The 20,277-nt window shown below is 43.2% G+C and overlaps 1 protein-coding gene across 1 annotated transcript; it reads left to right on the top strand.

The window, feature by feature from the left end:
- Positions 1-1,139: 1,139 nt before the first annotated feature.
- On the top strand, positions 1,140-2,418 carry LOC128103428 (cytochrome b5 type B). Its single transcript, XM_052727826.1, has one exon. The coding sequence runs from the start codon at positions 1,187-1,189 to the stop codon at positions 1,625-1,627; it is 441 nt and encodes a 146-aa protein (XP_052583786.1). The 5' UTR covers positions 1,140-1,186; the 3' UTR covers positions 1,628-2,418.
- Positions 2,419-20,277: the final 17,859 nt, after the last annotated feature.

The following is a 20,277-nucleotide window of genomic DNA, read 5'->3' as shown; positions in this document are numbered from 1 at the left end:
CAGACCTGAACATCACAATGTAGAAGAAGCAGAAGAAAGTGACCTTAAAAATAACTCTATGAAGATAATAGAGGCCTTTAAAGAGGAAATGAAAAATTCCCTTAAAGAAACCGAGGAAAAGACAAACAAAAAATTGGAAGAAATCAATAAATCCCTTAAAGAAAGCCAAGAAACCCAAGAAAAAGCAATTAAACAGGTGAAGGAAACAGTTTAAAACCTGAAAATTGAAATAGAAGCAATGAAGAAGACCCAAATCAAGACAATGCTGGAAATGGAAAATCTGAGTAAACGAACAGGAACTAGAGATGCAAGCATAACCAACAGAATACAAGAGATGGAGGAGAGAATCTCTGGTGTGGATGACACAATAGAGGAAATAGATTTGTCAGTTAAAGAAAACACTAAAGCCAAAAAAGTCATAACACAAAACATCCAGGAAATCTGGGACACCATGAAAAGACCAAACCTAAGAATGATAGGGATAGAAGAAGAAGAATACCAACTCAAAGGCACAGAAAATAATTCAACAAAATTATAGAAAAAAATGTTCCCAACCTAAAGAAAGAAATACCTATGAAGATACAAGAAGCTTATAGAACACCAAATAGGCTGGATCAACAAGCTAGACAAACCCCTATCCAAAATAACCAAAAGGCAGAGAGAGAGCATTAAAAAATCAGAAATGAAAGGGGAGACATAACAAGAGACAATGAGGAAATCCAGAGAATCATCAGGTCATACTTCAAAAACCTGTACTCCACAAAATTGGAAAATCTAAAAGAAATGGACATTTTTCTGGACAGATACACATACCAAAGTTAAATCAAGACCAGATAAACAATTTAAATAGACCAGTAACCCCTAAGGAAATAGAAACAGTCATTAAAAGTCTCCCAACAACAACAACAAAGCCCAGGACCAGATGGTTTCAGTGCAGAATTCTACCAGAATTTCAAAGAAGAGCTAATACCAATGCTCTTCAAACTATTCCACACAACAGAAAACAGAAGGAACAATAACACACTCTTTTTATGAGGCTACAGTTACCCTGATACCCAAACCACACAAAGATGCAACAAAAACAATTACAGACCAATCTCTTTCATGAACATTGATGCAAAAATACTCAATAAGAAGGAAGTTAGGCGCAGAACCCCAGGTCGCGGTGGCGAGGGACTCGGACCCGATGGCGACCCCAGAGGCCAGCGGCAGCGGCGGGAACGGCGAGGGCAGCGACCCCTCCGTCACCTACTTCCGGCTGGAGGAGGTGGCGAAGCGGAACTCCGCGGAGGAGACGTGGATGGTGATCCACGGGCGAGTCTACGATATCACCCGCTTCCTCAGCGAGCATCCTGGTGGGGAAGAGGTTCTGCTGGAACAAGCTGGTGCTGATGCAACGGAAAGCTTTGAAGATGTTGGCCACTCCCCTGATGCCAGGGAAATGCTAAAGCAGTACTACATTGGTGATGTCCATCCGAGTGACCTTAAACCTAAAGGTAGTAACAAGGATCCTTCAAAGAGCAGTACGTGCAAAAGTTGCTGGGCATATTGGATTCTCCCCGTCGTGGGCGCTATTCTTGTAGGTTTCCTGTATCGTCACTTCACGAGCGACAGCAAATCCTCCTGAGGAGACCGTGCTGAAGTGTGGGAGCGCATGCTCCAGGGAGTGAGAAGTAGAGACTGACTTTGGAGGCTGCAGCAATGCTCCCTCCTTGAATCCTGCCAGTTCCCCCACTTGAAGCCAAGATGGTTGACCAGATGTCTATCCTCCTTCGATCTAGGACCAAGGTCCTTCGCCAGCCAGAGCCTGATGCCCAGAGCAGCTACTCACATTGTGTCCTTGCCAGGGTTTCTTCTCACTGGCTTCCACTTGTTCCCTTCATTTCAAGAGTTAATACTGATGATTAGCGTTCCTGTGTTGTATTGACACGGCCTTTAGGGACAAGATATGATTTCTGATACTTTGAATTTGCATTAGATATATTTAAGGGAACAGTACTCTAGTTTTGAATCTTTTCCTGTTTTTCTTTTAAGTAAATTTATTTTTTTAATTCTGATTTAATTTTGACATTTATCATAAGGGGTTTAATTCATGAAGTTAAGATGTGTCTCTCTTAGTTAAAACATAGCTGCCAATTATCTTATTTATGATTATTAAAAGTAAGGGGCCTGAAAGATAGATCTTAGGGTAAAAGCAATTGCCACAAAGCCTGATGACCTGAGTTTCATTCCCTGGACCCACATGGTAAAAGGAGAGAATCAATTCCCAAAAGTTGTTTTCTGACCTCCACATGGATGCTGTGGCCCTAGTGTACACGACAGGTACACACTTTTAGACATAACACACACAGGCACAGGCCAAGCACACATTAAACAAATGTAATTTAAAAAACATATACAAAAAAAATAAAAATTAAAAAAAAATACTCAATAAAATAATGCCAAACTGAACCCAAGAACACATCAAAAAATTATCCACCATGATCAAGTAGGCTTCATCACAGAGATGCAAGGATGGTTCAACATACAAAAATCTGTTAATGTAATACACTATATAAACAAACTGAAAGAAAAAAACCACATGATCATCTCATTAGATGCTGAAAAAGCCTTTGACAAAATCCAACACACCTTTATGATAAAGGTCTTGGAAAGATCAGGAATACAAGGAATATACCTAAACATAATAAAGCAATTTACAGCAAGCTGGCAGCCAACATCAAATTAAATGGAGAGAAACTCAAAGCAATTCCACTAAAATCAGGAACAAGACAAGGCTGTCCACTCTCCCCATATCTATTCAATGTAATACTCAAAGTTCTAGCTAGAGCAATAAGAAAACAAAAGGAGATCAAGGGGATACAAATAGGAAAGGAAGAAGTCAAACTTTCGCTATTTGCAGGCAATATGATAGTATACATAAGTGACCCCAAAAAGTCTATCAGGGAACTCCTACAGCTGATAAACACCTTCAGTAAAGTGGCAGGATACAAGATTAACTCAAAAAACAATCAGTAGCCCTCCTATACACAAGTGATAAAAGGGCTGAGAAAGAAATCAGAGAAACATCTCCCTTTACAATAGCCACAGCTAATATAAAATACTTTGGGGTAACACTAATTAAACAAGTGAAGGAGCTGTATGATAAGAACTTTAAGTCTCTAAAGAAAGAAATTGAAGCCGGGCGGTGGTGGCGCACGCCTTTAATCCCAGCACTCGGGAGGCAGAGCCAGGCGGATCTCTGTGAGTTCAAGGCCAGCCTGGGCTACCAAGTGAGTTCCAGGAAAAGGCGCAAAGCTACACAGAGAAACCCTGTATCGAGAAACAAAAACAAAACAAAACAAAAAAAAAAAAAAGAAAGAAATTGAAGAAGATATCAGAAAACGGAAAGATCTCCCACGCTCATGGATAGGCAGGATTAAAATAGTAAAAATGGCAATCTTACCAAAGGCAATCTACAGATTCAATGCAATCCCCATCAAAATCCCAACACAATTCTTCACAGACTTGGAAAGAACAATACTCAACTTCATATGGAAAAACAGAAAACCCAGGATAGCTAAAACAATCCTGTACAATAAAGCAACCTCTGGAGGCATCACCATCCCTGACCTCAAGCTCTACTATAGAGCTATCATAATAAAAACAGCTTGGTATTGGCATAAAAATTGACATGTAGACCAATGGAATTGAATTGAAGACCCTGACATTAATCCACACACATATGAACACCTGATTTTTGACAAAGAAGCCGCAACTGTACAATGGAAAAAGAAAGCATCTTCAACAACAAATGGTGCTGGCATAACTGGATGTCAACATGCAGAAGATTGCAAATAGATCCATATCTGTCGCCATGCACAAAACTCAAGTCCAAGTGGATCAAAGACCTCAACATAAATCCAGTTACACTGAACCTGATAGAAAAAGTATAAAGTAGCCTTGAATGCATTGGCACAGGAGACCACTTCCTAAATAGAACAATAGCACAGACACTGAGAGAAACAATTAATAAATGGGATCTCCTGAAACTGAGACGTTTCTGTAAGGTAAAGGACATGGTAAATAAGACAAAAAGACAGCCTACAGAATGGGAAAAGATCTTCACCAATCCCACATCTGACAGAGGGCTGATCTCCAAAAATATATAAAGAACTCAAGAAACTAGACATCAAAATACTAAACAATCCAATTAAAAAATGGGCTACAGATCTAAACAGAAAATTCTCAACAGAAGTATCTCAAATGGCTGAAAGACATTTAAGGAACTACTCAACATCCTTAGTCATCATGGAAATGCAAATCAAAATAACTCTGAGATACCATCTTACACCTGTCAGAATGGCTAAGATCAAAAACACTGATGACAGCTTATGGTGGAGAGGATGTGGAGCAAGGGGAGCACTCTCCATTGTTGGTGGGAATGCAAACTTGTACAGCCACTTTGGAAATTAGTATGATGGTTTCTCAGAAAATTGGGAATCAATCTACCTCAAGACCCAGCTATACCACTCTTGGTCATATACCCAAGGAATGCTCAATCATACCACAAGGGCACTTGCTCAACTATGTTCATAGCAACATTATTTGTAGTAGCCGGAATCTGGAAACAACCTAGATGCCCCTCAACCAAAGAATGGATAAAGAAAATGCGGTACATATATACAATGGAGTACTACTAAGCAGTAGAAAACAATGACATCATGAAATTTGCAGGCAAGTGGATGGAACTAGAAAACATCATCCTGAGTGAGGTAACCTAGACTCAGAAAGACAAACATGAGCCTTCATTGAGTAACTGATGGAAGCAGATGCAGAAATCCACAGCATCAGGGTAAGCTCCAGGAGTCCAGTCTAGGAGAGGGAAGAGGGATTCTATGAGCAAGGGGCATCAAGATCATCATGGGAAAGCCTGCAGAGAAAATTGAACCAAGCTAGTGGGAACTCATGAACTAGACTAACAGCTGTGGAGCCTCAATGGGACTGGACTAGGCCCTCTGCATAAGTGAGACAGTTGTGTAGCTTAGTCTGTTTAAGGGGCCCCCTGGCAGTAGGATCAAGATCTATCCCTGGTGCATGAGCTGGTTTTTTGGAGCCCATTACCTATGGTTGGACACTTTGCACAGCCTTGATGAAGGGGGAGGAGCTTGGGCCTGCCTCAACTGAGTGTACCAGGCTTTGCTGACTCCCCATGGGAGGCCTTACCTTTTCGGAGGAGGGAATAGGGGGTGGGTTGGGGGGGAAGGCTGGGGGTGGTGAGAGGAGGGGAAAGAGGGGTATCTGTGTTTGGTATGTAAAATGAATAAAAAATTTCTTAATAAAAAAAAAGAGTGCACCACCGCCCTGCTGAAACTATTTTAATTACAGCATGTCCCGCTTCCGTTTCCTCCCTTCAACCCCTCTCATATACCCTTCCCTGTTCTTCAAATTCATGGCCTCTTTTTTATTAGTTGTATTGCATGCATATGTGTATTTGTGGATACACAAATATAGCCTATCACACATATTTTTGATAATCTAAATCTGATGGGGAATGGGCTGGAGAAGTGGCCCGAGGGTGTTATATTCCCTGGAGCTGGAGTTACAAATGGTTGTGAGATACCTGACGTGGCTTTTCTTCAAGAACAGTAAATGCTCTTAACCACTGGGCCATCTCCCCACGCCCAGTACTACATGTTTTAAAGACTTTGAGCAGTATGAAAGGACAACCAATGCAAAGGAAGTCTTCCTCACTCCTGGATCCAGAGGTGGACACTGTTATCCATTCTGCATATCTGCCCAGGGCTAGCCAGTGCACAGACACGCACAGATACTATGATAGTTAATTTTATGTATCAACTTGACTGGGCCACAGGATGCCCAGAGAGCTGGTTACACATTGTTTGTGGGTGTGCCTCTGTGTTACTCACTTTCCTTGTCACTGTAACCAAATACCTGACCAGAAGCATCTTGAAGGAGGAAATATCTATTTTGGCTCATGCTTTGAAGAGATACAGCCCACCACCACAGCAGGGAAGGTGTGGAGGCGGGAGCATGCAGCAGCTTATTTACATCGTAGTAGATAGGGAAGTACGGCGATAAGTCAGACGTTCAATCCCTTTCTTCTTTTCCTTTTTTATCTTATCCAAACCCCAGCCCATGAGACGGTGTCACCCACATTCAGGAGGTGTCTCCCCCCCGCCCAGTTAATATTTGAAATGTTCTCCCAGACACACTAAATCTTCTACGTGATTATAAGTCTAGTCAGGTTGGCACGATGAACTATTTCAAGTCTTCCTTTGTCAACCTGACATTCAAATGTGTCACTTTAATCCATATTATTTCATACTTGGCTCTCATAGGCTCATGGCTATCTTACAATGCAAAATGCATTTAGCCCAATTTCAAATGTCCCCATAGTCTTAACAGTGACGACACTGTTCAGAAGACCAAAGTCCCTTCTGATACTCAGGGAAATTTCTTCATTTTCCTCTAAAAATTAAAAAAAAAAAAAGTTACATCTTTCTAACACACAAGGGCACAAAGTAAACACTACATGAAAGGGAGGAGGGAGGGAGAAGGGCATCAGACGCCTGCAGGTGTGTGCCCAGTGTCAGGGGCTTGGGCAACCCCACCTCTCCAGCTCACAGTGTGGAAACATGGAGGCAGCTTTAGGTGGCCAGGAGCATGTGGCCCCTTACATCTCAGCAGACCATGAATGTTGGGACTCAGCTCACTTTTTCCTTTTTCCTCTTCTCTTCCACCCAAGGCGGCAACCTGTAGGCTGGATTTTTTTTTCTTGACATGATGGTCTCTGATTCCATGGATAGGGCCATTTTTGAGAATGCTGATTTGAGTCTCTGGTCTCTCTCCTGCAGAGTTGTGCCATTTGATTCAACCTAAAAAAGCATGTGCTCTTCCAGTTCCCTTCTTCCTGTCTCCCAGACAACTCTCTACAAGGTCAGTGGAAATGGCTGTGAGTTTCTGTTCATTTCTGGGAGACATGTCTTCCTGCTACTGGGGTTGAATACACTCCAGCCTCCTGCCCTAATCGCTGCCCTGCACTTCCCTCTGGTATCATTTTTGGAGTTCCCATGACCTCTTCTTCTGTTGGTTTCTTAGCCTGTGTTTGACCTGAAATCAGAGCTTAAGGCCCAGGTTTGCATGTAGGTGGTTTATTCTGTAGGGTGATCCCATGGGACAGGAGCAGAAGGTCACACAAGAGGGGAAAAGTATACACCAAGGGCGAGCTATTGAGTTGGCCACTGCAGAAGGCAGGTGAGGCTCCATCCTGATGGGGCTATCCAAGGCGCCTACTCCATCCCCTGGCAGTCAAGGCTTATAACAACGGATGGTCAGCCCCTTGTACTTCTGTGATGAGTACGTGATTTGGAGACTGCTGAGTTGCCATCTGTGCAAACGAGTCCAAGGTGGCCTGGGAAGAGACATGGCTTGACAGAGAAGCTATGGGGTTATTTGATTTCTGGTTTCTACATCTTCTTTCTTGGTTTATGCATTTGTTTTGGTGTTAAAAGGGAAATAATGACAACAGTCCTTTGAACTACCTGACTGCTAGTGGACAGGCTGGCTGCCTGTGACAATTATCTTCCTCCTACTTCACCTCCAGCACCCTTACCTGGATTCCCTTTTCATCCCAGGTGGGTTGAAATCCTGGTTTCTATACCCCTGCTTCTTCTTTTACATTTACCCCGTTGGGATGGATATTTCTCCTATCCTTTCTAAAAAAGGCAGATGGAGGAGGTCATTGTCTTTATGATATACATGCCTAGATAACATCCCTATTTTTTTTTTTTTTTTTTGGTTTTTCGAGACAGGGTTTCTCTGTGTAGCTTTGCGCCTTTCCTGTATCTCGCGCTGTAGCCCAGGCTGGCCTCGAACTCACAGAGATCCGCCTGGCTCTGCCTCCCGAGTGCTGGGATTAAAGGCGTGCGCCACCACCGCCCGGCTAACATCCCTATTTTTATTGCCACATTGTATGAGAAGATTGGAAATCGTGTTTCTTGGTTATTTTGGAGGGATCTACTCTCTTGTTTTCTTAGTTCTAGAATTGTTGCAAAGTTCAAAGTCAAAGCCTTTATCCTTAAACTTTTGAAGTGTTTTCTCCCCACTCCATACAGTCTGAAGAATGATTTGTGACAGTCACACTTCCAGTCTTTAGTGACTGGCTTTGTTAAGTATGTAGCAAGCCAAAATAGAATATTAAATAGCAAGTGATAGATAGATAGATAGATAGATAATAGATAGACAGATGATAGATAATAGATATAGATAGATGAGATAGATAGGTAGATGGATGGATGGATGGATGGATGGATGGATGGATGGATGGATGGATGGATAGATAGCAAAACATCAAATCTGGTCCTCAAAACATTCAGCAGAAACTGCTTGGGAAGCCCTGTTGGGGCGGTCAGTTGGTGTCCCCAGTAGAGTCCCAGGCAGAGCTGAGCCTTTGAGTGTGGCTTCCATATAAAAGAATACCAGCAGAAAGGTGACACCATCAAATTCGGGGCTTACAAACACCCAGTAGAAACCAACTGGGGAAGTTGAGGCAGTCAATTGGAGTCTCCAGTTGAATTTTATCTCCATAGTTGAGCTTCCCATGGCTGAACTTCCCACTGCCAGACTTCAGGCTTCTGGTTTCCACTGCAGGCACTTTTATATCATGGATTAAAAAGTAGGAACCTCTGTTGGAAATAGTTCCCAGCTTTTCTCAAGAACACAGTCTTATTACTCTTGAGCTGTATTGCTATTCTCTTCCCTCCTGGTCACAAGAGTTGGGGGTGGAGAATTCATCCCGCGACAAGGGGCCTTGGAGGGTATTTCAAAACAAACAAGATTGAATCTGAAATTGGCTGGGGGTGAGGGACAACCCCACTTCCAGAGCCAGCATCTCCATGAGCACAAACAACAGACACTGATTTGCCAATATAATGTCCACTACGATCCATGTACTTCTCCCACCAGCTTCCTGAATCTTCTCCCTGTTCTTGTCCTGAGATTTCTCAATGATTCAACCTTGATGTGGGTCAATTTTACCCATGCTCTGGGCAGACATGTCCCTTTAGCGTGGAAACTGTTATTCGGTTCTGGGGAACGTTGCTTTTATTATTTCCTCTAAGGCTTCTTTCTCCCTTTTCTCTGTTCTTATTTTGGGGAATTGCTATTGATCCTTTCAAATGTCCCTGCCCCTTCCCTAGTGTTTTGAGTTTCAGCTGTTTTCAAGAGATTTCCCTCAGTTCAATATGACAATTTTATTGAATTTATGCCTTTAAAGATCATTTAGGTTCTTGTATGTTTTTTCATATATATATATAAAATCACATATGATATATAATAATATATAGAACATAGACCTCCCTGTACTTGTGAAATGACTCAGTCAACAAATGCTTACCTTGCAAACAAAGAGACCTGAGTTTGATCACCAGAACACATTTTAAAAGTTGGGTGTTGTATTAATCAGGGTTCTCTAGAGGAACAGAATTTACAGAACAGAATGAATCTGTCTATTATCTATCTATTTATCTATCTATCTATCTATCTATCTATCTATCTATCTATCTATCATCTATTTACCCATCACCTACCTGTTTATCTAAAGTGGATTTATTAGAATGGCTTAGAGACTGTGGTCCAGCTAGTCCAACAATGGCTGTCTACCAACCGAAGGTCCAAGAACCCAGTAGTTGTTCAGTCCATGAGGCTGGATGTCTCAGCAGGTCTTCAGTATACACCAGTATCCTGAAGAAGTAGGCTCTAATGCCAGTGAAGAAATGGACTTGCCAGTGAGAGCAAGGGCAAGCAGGCAAAGAGAGCGAGCTTCCTTCTTCCATGTCCTTTATATAGGCTGCCAGTAGAAGGTATGGCCCAGATTAAAGGTGGATCTTACCACCTCAAAGAATCTGGATTAAAAGGGTATCTTCCCACCATAAATGATCTGGATTAAAAGTGTGTCTTCCCTCTTCAAATGATTTAACTATGAAAAAAATCCCAGGGGCTGGAGAGATGGCTCAGTGATTGAGAGCACTGGCTGTTCTTCCAAAGGACCTGGGTTCAATTCCCAGCACCCACATGGCTGCTCACAACTGTCTGTAACTCCTGTTCCAGAGGATCCAGCATCCTCACACAGACATATATGCAGGCAAAACACCAATGCACATAAGATAAAAATAAATAAATTATTTTAAAAAATCCCTCACAGGTGTGTTCAGCTGCTTGGGTTTTAGTTAATTCCAGATGTAGTCAACTTTACAACGATGAATAGCCATCACAGATGTGGAGGTGCACGGGTTCTGGGGACTGAACTCAGGCCACGCCCACACGGCAGGCAGGAGGCACTTTTACGGACTGAGTCATCTCTCTGACCCACTCACATTTTTTTTTTTCTCTTCTGTATGCTTTGTTCCTTCCAAATCTCTTTCTTGTGATACTACCTTCCACACTCGACTGTCCCCAAATGCGGGAACCCCAGTGGTCGACTGCTGCGGTTAAGACTGTCACCGTGGAGTGATCTGGCTGGGCCACGTGTAGGGAGTTTGGATGGGACCATCATCTGCGTGTCTTTCCCCATGCTATTTAGGATCCCTCGAGTGTGTTCTTTCAAACTGTTCACCATAAAGCGTTATCGTCCTTTTACGAGGGCCTGGGGAGGACGCGGTATTAGACGCGTGTTTCCCATCTGCTGCTTGGCTGTTCACAAGCACTTCCTGCAATTTCTCTCTTCCCCTCCATTTAGTCTCCTAATTCCCACATTTCTGTGTCTCTGAGGTTGAGAAAAGTGGTCTTTAAGAGCTTGGGTTAAAACGGTAAGGAAGTGTGAAATAGCAACCAGATCACCAAGCTGAACAACTCCAGGTGTTTGTGAAACAATTTATACAAGACAGCCTGGAACTCTGTAGCATCAGTACTGTGTGATGATTTAGTGCATAAGATGCAGACTACAACAACACACTTCACATCTCCAGTGAGGACCAATGAAGTCCTCAGATGCTCCCAGCTCTATGCAGAATCTCTGTGATCTGGAGACAACGGATGCAGTCTGCTCAGATGAGTAGGGACCTGAATACTCTAAGAAGCGCTGCATGTGGGTTTTCCAGATGGTAAATGACTCTTAGTAAAGTTCTAAACAACAATAAAATGAGTGACTTTTCAACTTACATAGTTAAACTTCTAGCACATTCTGTGTATAGTAAAGCCATGCCAACATATTATAAATTATACTTCTAAATGGAGTTATTTTGGATTTAGACCATTGCACCTGTCTGAATGAGTCCCGTATGGTGTGTAACATACTTCTTTGGCCTGGGGGACTGCCTCATGTTTTATGAGACATTTTATAGCCCTGGCCTTTGGTGGCTGAATGCTTATAGTGCCTCCTAGCCTTGGGCCGTGAAAACCGCTACACTGAAATCGCAGTTGCCCAGACCACCGGCAATTCTTCCAGTGAGACTCGCTGTAACCCTGCCACATTCTACTGGCCTAGGAAGCTCATCTCCTGGCTGATTCCCTGTAGAGGGCGTATCCCAAGATCCTCGGCAAAAATTGCTCCTTTGGGGGACCGTGTTCTCAGAGAGGCATTTACTGTTAAGCTGTGCCTGGGAAATGGTCAGGCATTAGTACCCTCTTATAAAAATTAAAATGTGGTCAGGGCTTGCTTTATAAAAGTCCTGGGTATGGGAGGGGTGGATGGGAGGAGAAGGAAGGCTGGCCATAAATTAACCCATGTTAAAAAGTGGTAATGGCCGGGCGGTGGTGGCGCACGCCTTTAATCCCAGCACTCGGGAGGCAGAGCCAGGCGGATCTCTGTGAGTTCGAGGCCAGCCTGGACTACCAAGTGAGTTCCAGGAAAGGCGCAAAGCTACACAGAGAAACCCTGTCTCGAAAAACCAAAAAAAAAAAAAAAAAAAAAAAAAAAAAAAAAAATGTGGTAATGGACCCGTGGTAGGTTTTTTTTTTGTTTTTTTGTTTTTTTTTTTTTTACAATTTCTCTCAATTTTTCCATGTGTTTGGAGTTGTTCACAAAGACAAACAAACAAACAAGCAAACCTTTTTGAGATGTGCCATTCCAGGTTAGATTCCTGTGCCTGCTGGTAGGGATGGTGGAAGAAGCATATTACAGTAGATATTGATGCTTATGAATGGCGGAAATGCCAGGAAGGCCTTCAGATGCTTTTCTACGTCACAATTATTTTAAGACAGTGCATTTGAGGGCTTAAATAAACAGCCTGTTAGGGACACTGGACACTCTTTCCCAATTCCTGCTAGCTTTCTAGACTTCTCCAAGGTAGACTCCTCGTCTTCTCTAAGATTATATCACCCCTCACAAGGAAGGTCTGGCAATTATTTTCACCAAGGTCCCATAATTTATTTTAAAAGAAACAGAATCAAAGCTGTAATCAGTCTTTAAAGGGGAGCAGAGGCAAAGTCCTGGAGCATGTGCGATTCATGGCAGCCTGGCTGTTTGTCTCAATTCCCTGTGCATGCTCCAGGGCAGCCGTCACCGCAGCGGGGGTGGGAAGTGGGTTATTGGAGCCTTCGCTGCTGCGAAGATGGATAGCTTCTAAGTGGGACCTCTTCTCCTCGCAGTGACCAGGCGTGATACTGGGCAAAATAATGGCCAGAATGAACACTGCCAGGCCTCTAATGAGAAGCTGTTGACAGAAAAATTGCTCTAACATTCATCAAAAAGCCAATAAATGCCAAGGAAGGGAGCGGGAATGCAGTGGCTGATAAATTCCTCCTCAAGGGGACTCTGGAAGGGATCTGGGGGCAGCACACTGCACTGCCTTCTCAGCATCTCTGAAGATGCCTCCAGAAAGCCTGTAACATCAACGTTGGCGTGGCTTACCTGAGTAGTTTTCATTTACTGATTTTTGAGGGGAGATTATCAACAAGGAGGCCACTCCAGCCTTTGGTCAGAGGATTCTGTACTGGATACCAACAGAGGCTGGCTCTCTAGCTCAGTCATGTGGCAGACTGTGCGATGCCCCAGTTTGGAAGCTTTACAGGAATGAAGTACTTTGCTCACTAACAAACCACATGGATTCCTCTGCGTTTCTGGCATTCCCGTTGCCCACACTACTCACTGTACAGCTAGCCCTATTGCTTCATGGTAGCATGCCTTCTGTGGTGAAATTTTTTTTTCTAATAGGGGGGATATTTACTGACTGCCAAGTATGACTTAGCTTCTTGACTTACATTGATTCCTGATGGCCATGCTGAAGGAGGGTCTTGTGGGAGGGAAATTGCTTTGGAAAGTGATCACAGGCAACAAGTGTGAGAGTTTGGGATCAGAGAAGGCAGGGAGGGATGGGGCAGTCAAGGTTGCAATAACAAACAGGTCTCCTAACTAGGCTCAGGGATGGATGGCTTGATAGGATCTGGACAGTGACTGCTGGCAGGTTTGAGATTTCACTTGGGGGTGTTATGATTTCAATGTGAGATGGCCCCATATGCTCATGTGTCTGAACACTTGGTCCCCAGATGATGGCTCTGACTGGGAAGGTTGTGGAACCTTTAGGAGGTAGAACCTCACTGGAGGAAGAGGGTCATGGAAGGTAAGCCTTGAATTTTTCTAGTTGGTCTCACTTCCTATGACTGACTACCTCAGGGTTCTTCCATCACGTCTTCCCTGCTATGGTGGAGTATGTCCCCTCGAACTACAAGACAAAATGAACTCTTCCTTCCTTAAGTTTCTTTTTGGGTATTTTGTCACAGCAACAAGAAAAGTGACTAATACAGGGGCTGATAAAAATGCTCAAAAATTGATTGTGTTACACCATAAGTCGAGAAGAGGAATAATTGAATAGTATGTCTTAAGTGGGTTCATTTCGTAGCATGAGGATCATATCTTTTTAATGCTATTTGTGTGTGTGTGTGTGTGTGTGTGTGTGTGTGTGTGTGTGTGTGTGTGTACATGTAGGTATATGTACTTGTGTATGCAGTGTGCATATGCAGGTGTATGTGCATGTGTGCATATATAGACGAGAGGTTGACATTGGGTGTCTTAACAGTGTCTACCTTTTTTTCTGAGACTTCGTCTCTATGAATCTAGGAATCTGCTTGTACTATGCCGTCCACCCCCAACATCCCTATGCACGCTGGAGCACAGATCCGTGTCACTATGCCCAATTTATGTGGGTGCTGGAGACACAGTCTCAGGTCTTCATGTTTATGAATCAGGTACTTTCACTAACTGACCCTCCCCCCCAGCTCCCTAATGAAATAAATATTATTATTTTAAAAGCACCAGTAATTCTACCACCCTGAGGAGTCCTAGCAACCTATAATACCTGTAATAAAAGTGAGGCCTCTTCCCCTAGACACCCCCTACTCTCTTCTAAAAAAATTAATGCTGGCAGAATACAGTGAGTTACATGTAATATCATATGTTATAAATGTGTGCCATTTTCTCATTCATAAAATGCAGCCAGCCTCTGTCTTCACAAGGGATCCTAACTTACCATTTGCTTTTAAAGATTTTGTAGATGTCACTTTAAAGATGAAGCAGGCTCACATGTCCTCTATCACGTTGACATACTGTTCTGTCTACAACACTGGTGTGTGGTTTTTTTTAATTCTTGTTCGAACAAAATTGAGAATTTATTTCCCCAGATAAGCAACTACGTCATTTAGGTTGTCAAATAAATAACTTTATACTTGCCTCCCCTGATTTTGAGGTAATGGGGATTGAGGCCATGGTCTTATGCATGCTAGGCCCTAATACTGAGCCATTGTTTTAGTCCTTGGCTTTATTTTTTCTTTTCTTTTTGATATTATAATATAATTACATCATTTCTCCTTTCCCTTTCCACCTTCCAAACCCTTCCATATATCATTGTGTTCTTTCAAATCTATGCCTTCTTTTTTCATTGATTGTTATTGCATGCATATATATACACATATTTATTTATTCTTAAATATAACCTGCCCAGTCTGTATAGTGTTACTTGTTTACCATTTTCAGGGCTGATCATTTTGTATTGGATAATCCATTTGTGTGTTCTTCCCCAGGGTAGATTATCTCTCCCACTCTGAGCATTCCTTTGCTGCCCATGGTTCTTTGTGTAGGGTTGATCCCTCGTGGTTCTGTTCCCACCCCATCCACTTTCAATCCTTGGTTTTTTTGAGGTAAGGTCTCCTTATGTAGCCCAGGCTGGGCTTGAGCCAGATTGGCTTTGAACTTATGACTCTCATGCCTCTGCTTCCCAGGTGCCAGGAATACATATGTGTGGGTACCACACCTGGACTGTACTTCCTTTTCATTTATAAATTATGTTGCTGCAAACCTTTGTCTGCTGGGTTGAGGGAAAGCATCCCTCCTCTCAAAACCCGGAATTCCTTGTGTGATGTTGATCAAATGTCTGACAGGGAAAAAAACATATGGAAGACCCTGTGACAGACAACTCTGAGGATAACTGAAAGATGCTTAATATGTTAATAAGAGGAGCATTTCGGAAATTCAAGCTAGTGGTTGTCTGTTTTGTTTAAGTGGCTTGCTAGTGTCCAGATGGTGACGGGCTCTTCCACGAAGGTGTTGAGTCAGCCTGACAGAATGTACTGCGTAAGTTCACACCAAGGTAGAACCCCTGATCCTCAAAGCTCAGAGACCCCTGCGGAGCAGAGCACATGGGGCTGGCTCTTTAGAAGGCCACTGGATGGAAATTTGGAGAAAGAAGATTATATGTAAGATTGATGTTTCACCAAATCATAAATTTAAAATTAACTTCTACAAACCATCAAAAAAAGTTGGAATTTTCCTATTCTGATCCTACTTCTCAATTAGAAATCATACATGGCTCCCCACTGCTTAGCAGGAGTAGCTTGAACTCCTTGGCTTTTTATCCTGGGAATCTGACTCTGAGCTAATCCACATGCCCCCATGGCCTCCTTGAGCAGACATCACATACCTAGCCCTCCAGGGACCTTTCATGCCTTCTGCTGCCTTGTTCTTGGTTCACATTTCTATGGTCCACAATTACTCATCCAGACAGCCTTCATGAGGCTTCTCTAGCTGGGAGGAAACACTTCTTCCTCTGAACTCTGCACACAGGTCCCTCTGTATCTGAGGGCATCTTCCTTGGGTTTCTTAGTATTTAGGGTTTTCTTATCTCCTCCAGGAGCACATAATGTAGAATGCTTTAGGGTGAGTATACAGAAGACTTGATTCGTTCTGACTCTAACAAGGATGTATCACCTCACATAAGAAGACACTGAGAGACAGGGTAACAGGGTCACACCCAAGTTCTCACCTCACTCTGCTACATTTTCTGGGGAAGCTTTACCTCCCAGTTGTCCTCTGTGCAAGATGTTCATAGCTAAAACATGAGAGATAGCATGTGACTTCTATGGAGGAGAGACCCAGGACCCCAATGCGTAATCATCCCTTGTGTGTGTCTTCCCCATGACCTGCTAACTGATAGAATATAGTAAAGGTGATGGGACATGTGTGATTTCATGCATGTGCTCATGTTGCACAAGACTGTAGCATCCATCTTGCTAGGAAACACTACAAATTGCCATCTGTGGAGAGCCTCACGTGGTCAACAGCCAACAAGAAACAGAACTAAATGTGACCCACAATCACAGGAGACTGGAAGTGATACCTTCCCCTGTCAAATCTCAAATGAGACTACAGCCCTGACTGATCCCTCTCTCCTGTGTGTGTGTGTGTGTGTGTGTGTGTGTGTGTGTGTGTGTGTGTGTATGTATGTATGTATGTATGTATGTATATATATATATATATATATATATATATATATATATATATATATATATATATATATGGAGTATGGATGCATGTGTGCACGATCTACATGTGGAGATCAGGGAACAACTTCAGAGCTGGTCTTGGGCACCTTCCACCTTTTTGTTTAAGACTAGATCTCTCAGCCGGGCGGTGGTGGCGCATGCCTTTAATCCCAGCACTTGGGAGGCAGAGGCAGGTGGATCTCTGTGAGTTCGAGGCCAGCCTGGTCTACAGAGTGAGATCCAGGACAGGCTCCAAAGCTACAGAGAAACCCTGTTTGAAAAGAAAAAAAAAAAAAAAAGCATGGATCTCTCACTGGTCTGGACCTTTGTTAGTTGGCCCCCAAGCTTTCAGGATCCTGCCTGTGTTCCCCTGTCATCTGGTTAATGCTGAGACTGCAGGTGTGTAACACTGTGCCCCAGATTTATTTTTCTTATGTAGATTCGGGGGACCTAATTCAGGTCCTCACACTTCTTTTTTTTGTTTATTTTTGTTTCTTATTTTGTGAGATGGAGTCTCTCTGTGTCTTCCTGGTAGTCCTGGCACTCACTATGTAGACCAGGCTAACCTTGAACTCACAGAGATCCTCTTGCCTCTGCCTCCTAAGTACTAGGATTTAAGTTGGTCCTCACACTTGTACGAATGCTTGGTTGAATGAGCTACCTCCCCAGTCTCCCGGCTAACACAGACATCTTTGTGAGACAGTGAAGCAGAGAAAAACTGAGTTCATTTGGGTTCAAGCTTTACACAAATGCAAGAAGAAATCCTAACTATCTCGACCCTTTCAACCCTCCCCCACCAACCACCCATTTTCTTTTCCTTTTTTGTTTTTTTGAGACAGAATTTCTCTATGTAGCAGCTCTGGCTGTCCTGGAACTTGCTCTGTAGAGCAGGCTGGCCTCGAACTCTCAGAGATCTGCCTGCCTCTGCCTCCCCAGTGCTGGGATTAAAGGCGTGTGCCACCACCGCCTGGCTACCATCCATTTTCTTAAATCTTTCTGGAGACTGTTGTATCACTAGAAGCCGAGTGTTTGGAGACTAAAATACACATTAGTCCTGCTTTACCAAAACAAGCCCAAACTCCCTAAGTCTGATTTTCTCCAAGTGGAGTGGTGCTACTCTCACATGTCACCTTTAATTGAAAGAGAAATACCAACAGACTTCCCTGACTTGAAAAAGAAAACAGCAATTTAATTCATGTTTCACTCTATAAAGCTGATTCAGAACATGGGGGCTGAATACTGCAGGAAATCTATCTGTGTTGCGTTGTGTATGGAAGGAAACTATGCACTGGCAACATTTAACATATAGCAAGGGACTCTGAAGGTCTGTTCTGTGCTAGGCATGTCAGGGATAACAATTCACTGTGCAGCCAGAATGGCCGACATTCCATCCAAGAGACACAGTACACACAGCTCAGATGGTTTGTCGGCTTTTCATGAGCCATCATCTGGAACATGAAAAAAAAAAATAAACTTTGAGGGCTGAGGACATGACTGGGTTGGCGAAGCTGTGTAAGAATAATGGCCTGACAGGTGGATCTCTGTGAGTTCGAGGCCAGCCTGGTCTACAAAGTGAGTTTCAGGACAGCTAGAGCTGTTACACAGAGAAACCCTGTCTCGAAGAAGAAGAAAGGAGAAGGAGAAGGAGAAGGAGAAGGAGAAGGAGAAGGAGAAGGAGAAGGAGAAGGAGAAGGAGAAGGAGAAGGAGAAGGAGAAGGAGAAGGAGAAGGAGAAGGAGAAGGAGAAGGAGAAGGAGAAGGAGAAGGAGAAGGAGAAGGAGAAGGAGAAGGAGAAGGAGAAGGAGAAGGAGAAGGAGAAGGAGAAGAAGAAGAAGAAGAAGAAGAAGAAGAAGAAGAAAGAAGAAGAAGAAGAAGAAGAAGAAGAAGAAGAAGAGCCTGAGTTTGCCCCAGAACCCAGGTGAAAAGCCAGGCACGGTGGAACATGTTCTAGTGCTGGCAGAGGGATCCACAGAGCTTTCCGGCTAGCCTCTCTCACCAACTGGCAAGCCCTAGGTCCTGGTGAGAGACTCTGCCTCAAAACACAAGGTGGACAGCTCCAAGGTTGACCTCTGGTTCCATGCACATGTCCATACACACACATACACACCACATACATGTACACATAAAAAAGAAAAATAAACTTTAAGCCTCAAATGATGAAAGAAAAATCTTTGCAGGATAAAAATTTGACAATTTCTTAAACGTTGATAAAAATACATGCCAACTTCAGTAATAGAGTTTAGCACATCAATATACTTGATTGCCAAGAAATCAAGACCTTTAATTAAGACACACTTGAATATCAGATTGCTCAATGCTTTCTCCTAAATATAAGAAAGAAGTATGGCAGTGGGTATATTCTGATGTTTAATGGGCTGAGCAGCTAAAAGCAGCAACATCTGGGGCCCATGGGAAGATTTTAAGAGGATTCTGGGCTCCCTTAGGTCTCTCTTCATTCCTTCCAGACCAATTGCAACTGCCCATGATTTCATCATGCATACTACATTGCTTCAACTTTACATTTACTTGTTTATTTACTTACTTGTGTTTGTGTGAACATGAACACACACAGACACACACAGACACACACAGACACACACACACACATACACACACCATGGAGAGTGTGTGGAGGTCAGAAAACAGCTTGGGGAGATTGTTCTCTCTTTCTACCATGTGTGTTTTGGGGAATAAACTCAGGTTGCCAAGTTAGGGGGTGCCTTAGTTAGGGTTATACTGCTGTGAAGAGACACCATGACCACAGCAACTGTTATAAAGGAAAACGTAATTGGGACTGGCTTACAGTTTAGAGGTTTAGTACATTACTGTCATGGTGGGAAGCAAGGCAGCATGCAAACAGACAGAAGGATAGAGAGGTAGCTGAGATTCCTACATCTGGATCCACAGGCAGCAAAAAGTGACTGTGACACACTGGCCAAGCTTGAGTTTCTTGGACCTCAAAACTCCATAGTGACATGCCCCCCAAAAGGCCACACCCAATAGTGCCACTTCCTCTGGGCCTACGGAGGCCATTTTTATTCAAACTATCACAGGGGACAAGTGCCCTGTTTGCTAAGACATCTTGCTGGAGCATGCTGGGAGGACTTAACTTGATGCCTCCACACCAGTGCAGGTAGTCACAAATTCAGCATGTGGCAGAATCTGGAACTCCTCTAAGGAATATTTTTGGAGCAATAGAAATAAGAGTGTTCCCTTTAGTTGGTCTAGTGTGAAGCCTAGGCTTCTGCATTTTAACAGTCTAAACTTTAGATGTAGGTGACCCACGGGCCACACTGGCAACACCATTCTTTAATTATATAGTACTATCATTTTTTTAATGTATGAGTGCTCTGTCTGCATGTATGCCTACAGGCTAGAAGAGGGCATCGATCCCAGTACAGATGGTTGTGAGCCACCATGTGGCTGCTGGGAATTGAACTCAGGACCCCTGGAAGAGCAACCAGTGCTCTTAAGCCCTGAGCCATCTCTCCAGCCCTGGCAACACCATTCTTAGTGAAATGGGGTT

Source organism: Peromyscus californicus, unplaced genomic scaffold, assembly GCF_007827085.1.
Source record: "Peromyscus californicus insignis strain IS unplaced genomic scaffold, ASM782708v3 Scaffold_8__1_contigs__length_139910024, whole genome shotgun sequence".
Classification (NCBI taxonomy): domain Eukaryota; kingdom Metazoa; phylum Chordata; class Mammalia; order Rodentia; family Cricetidae; genus Peromyscus; species Peromyscus californicus.
The sequence above is the reverse complement of the archived record's forward strand: the minus strand, read 5'-3'. Positions and strand labels throughout refer to the sequence as shown.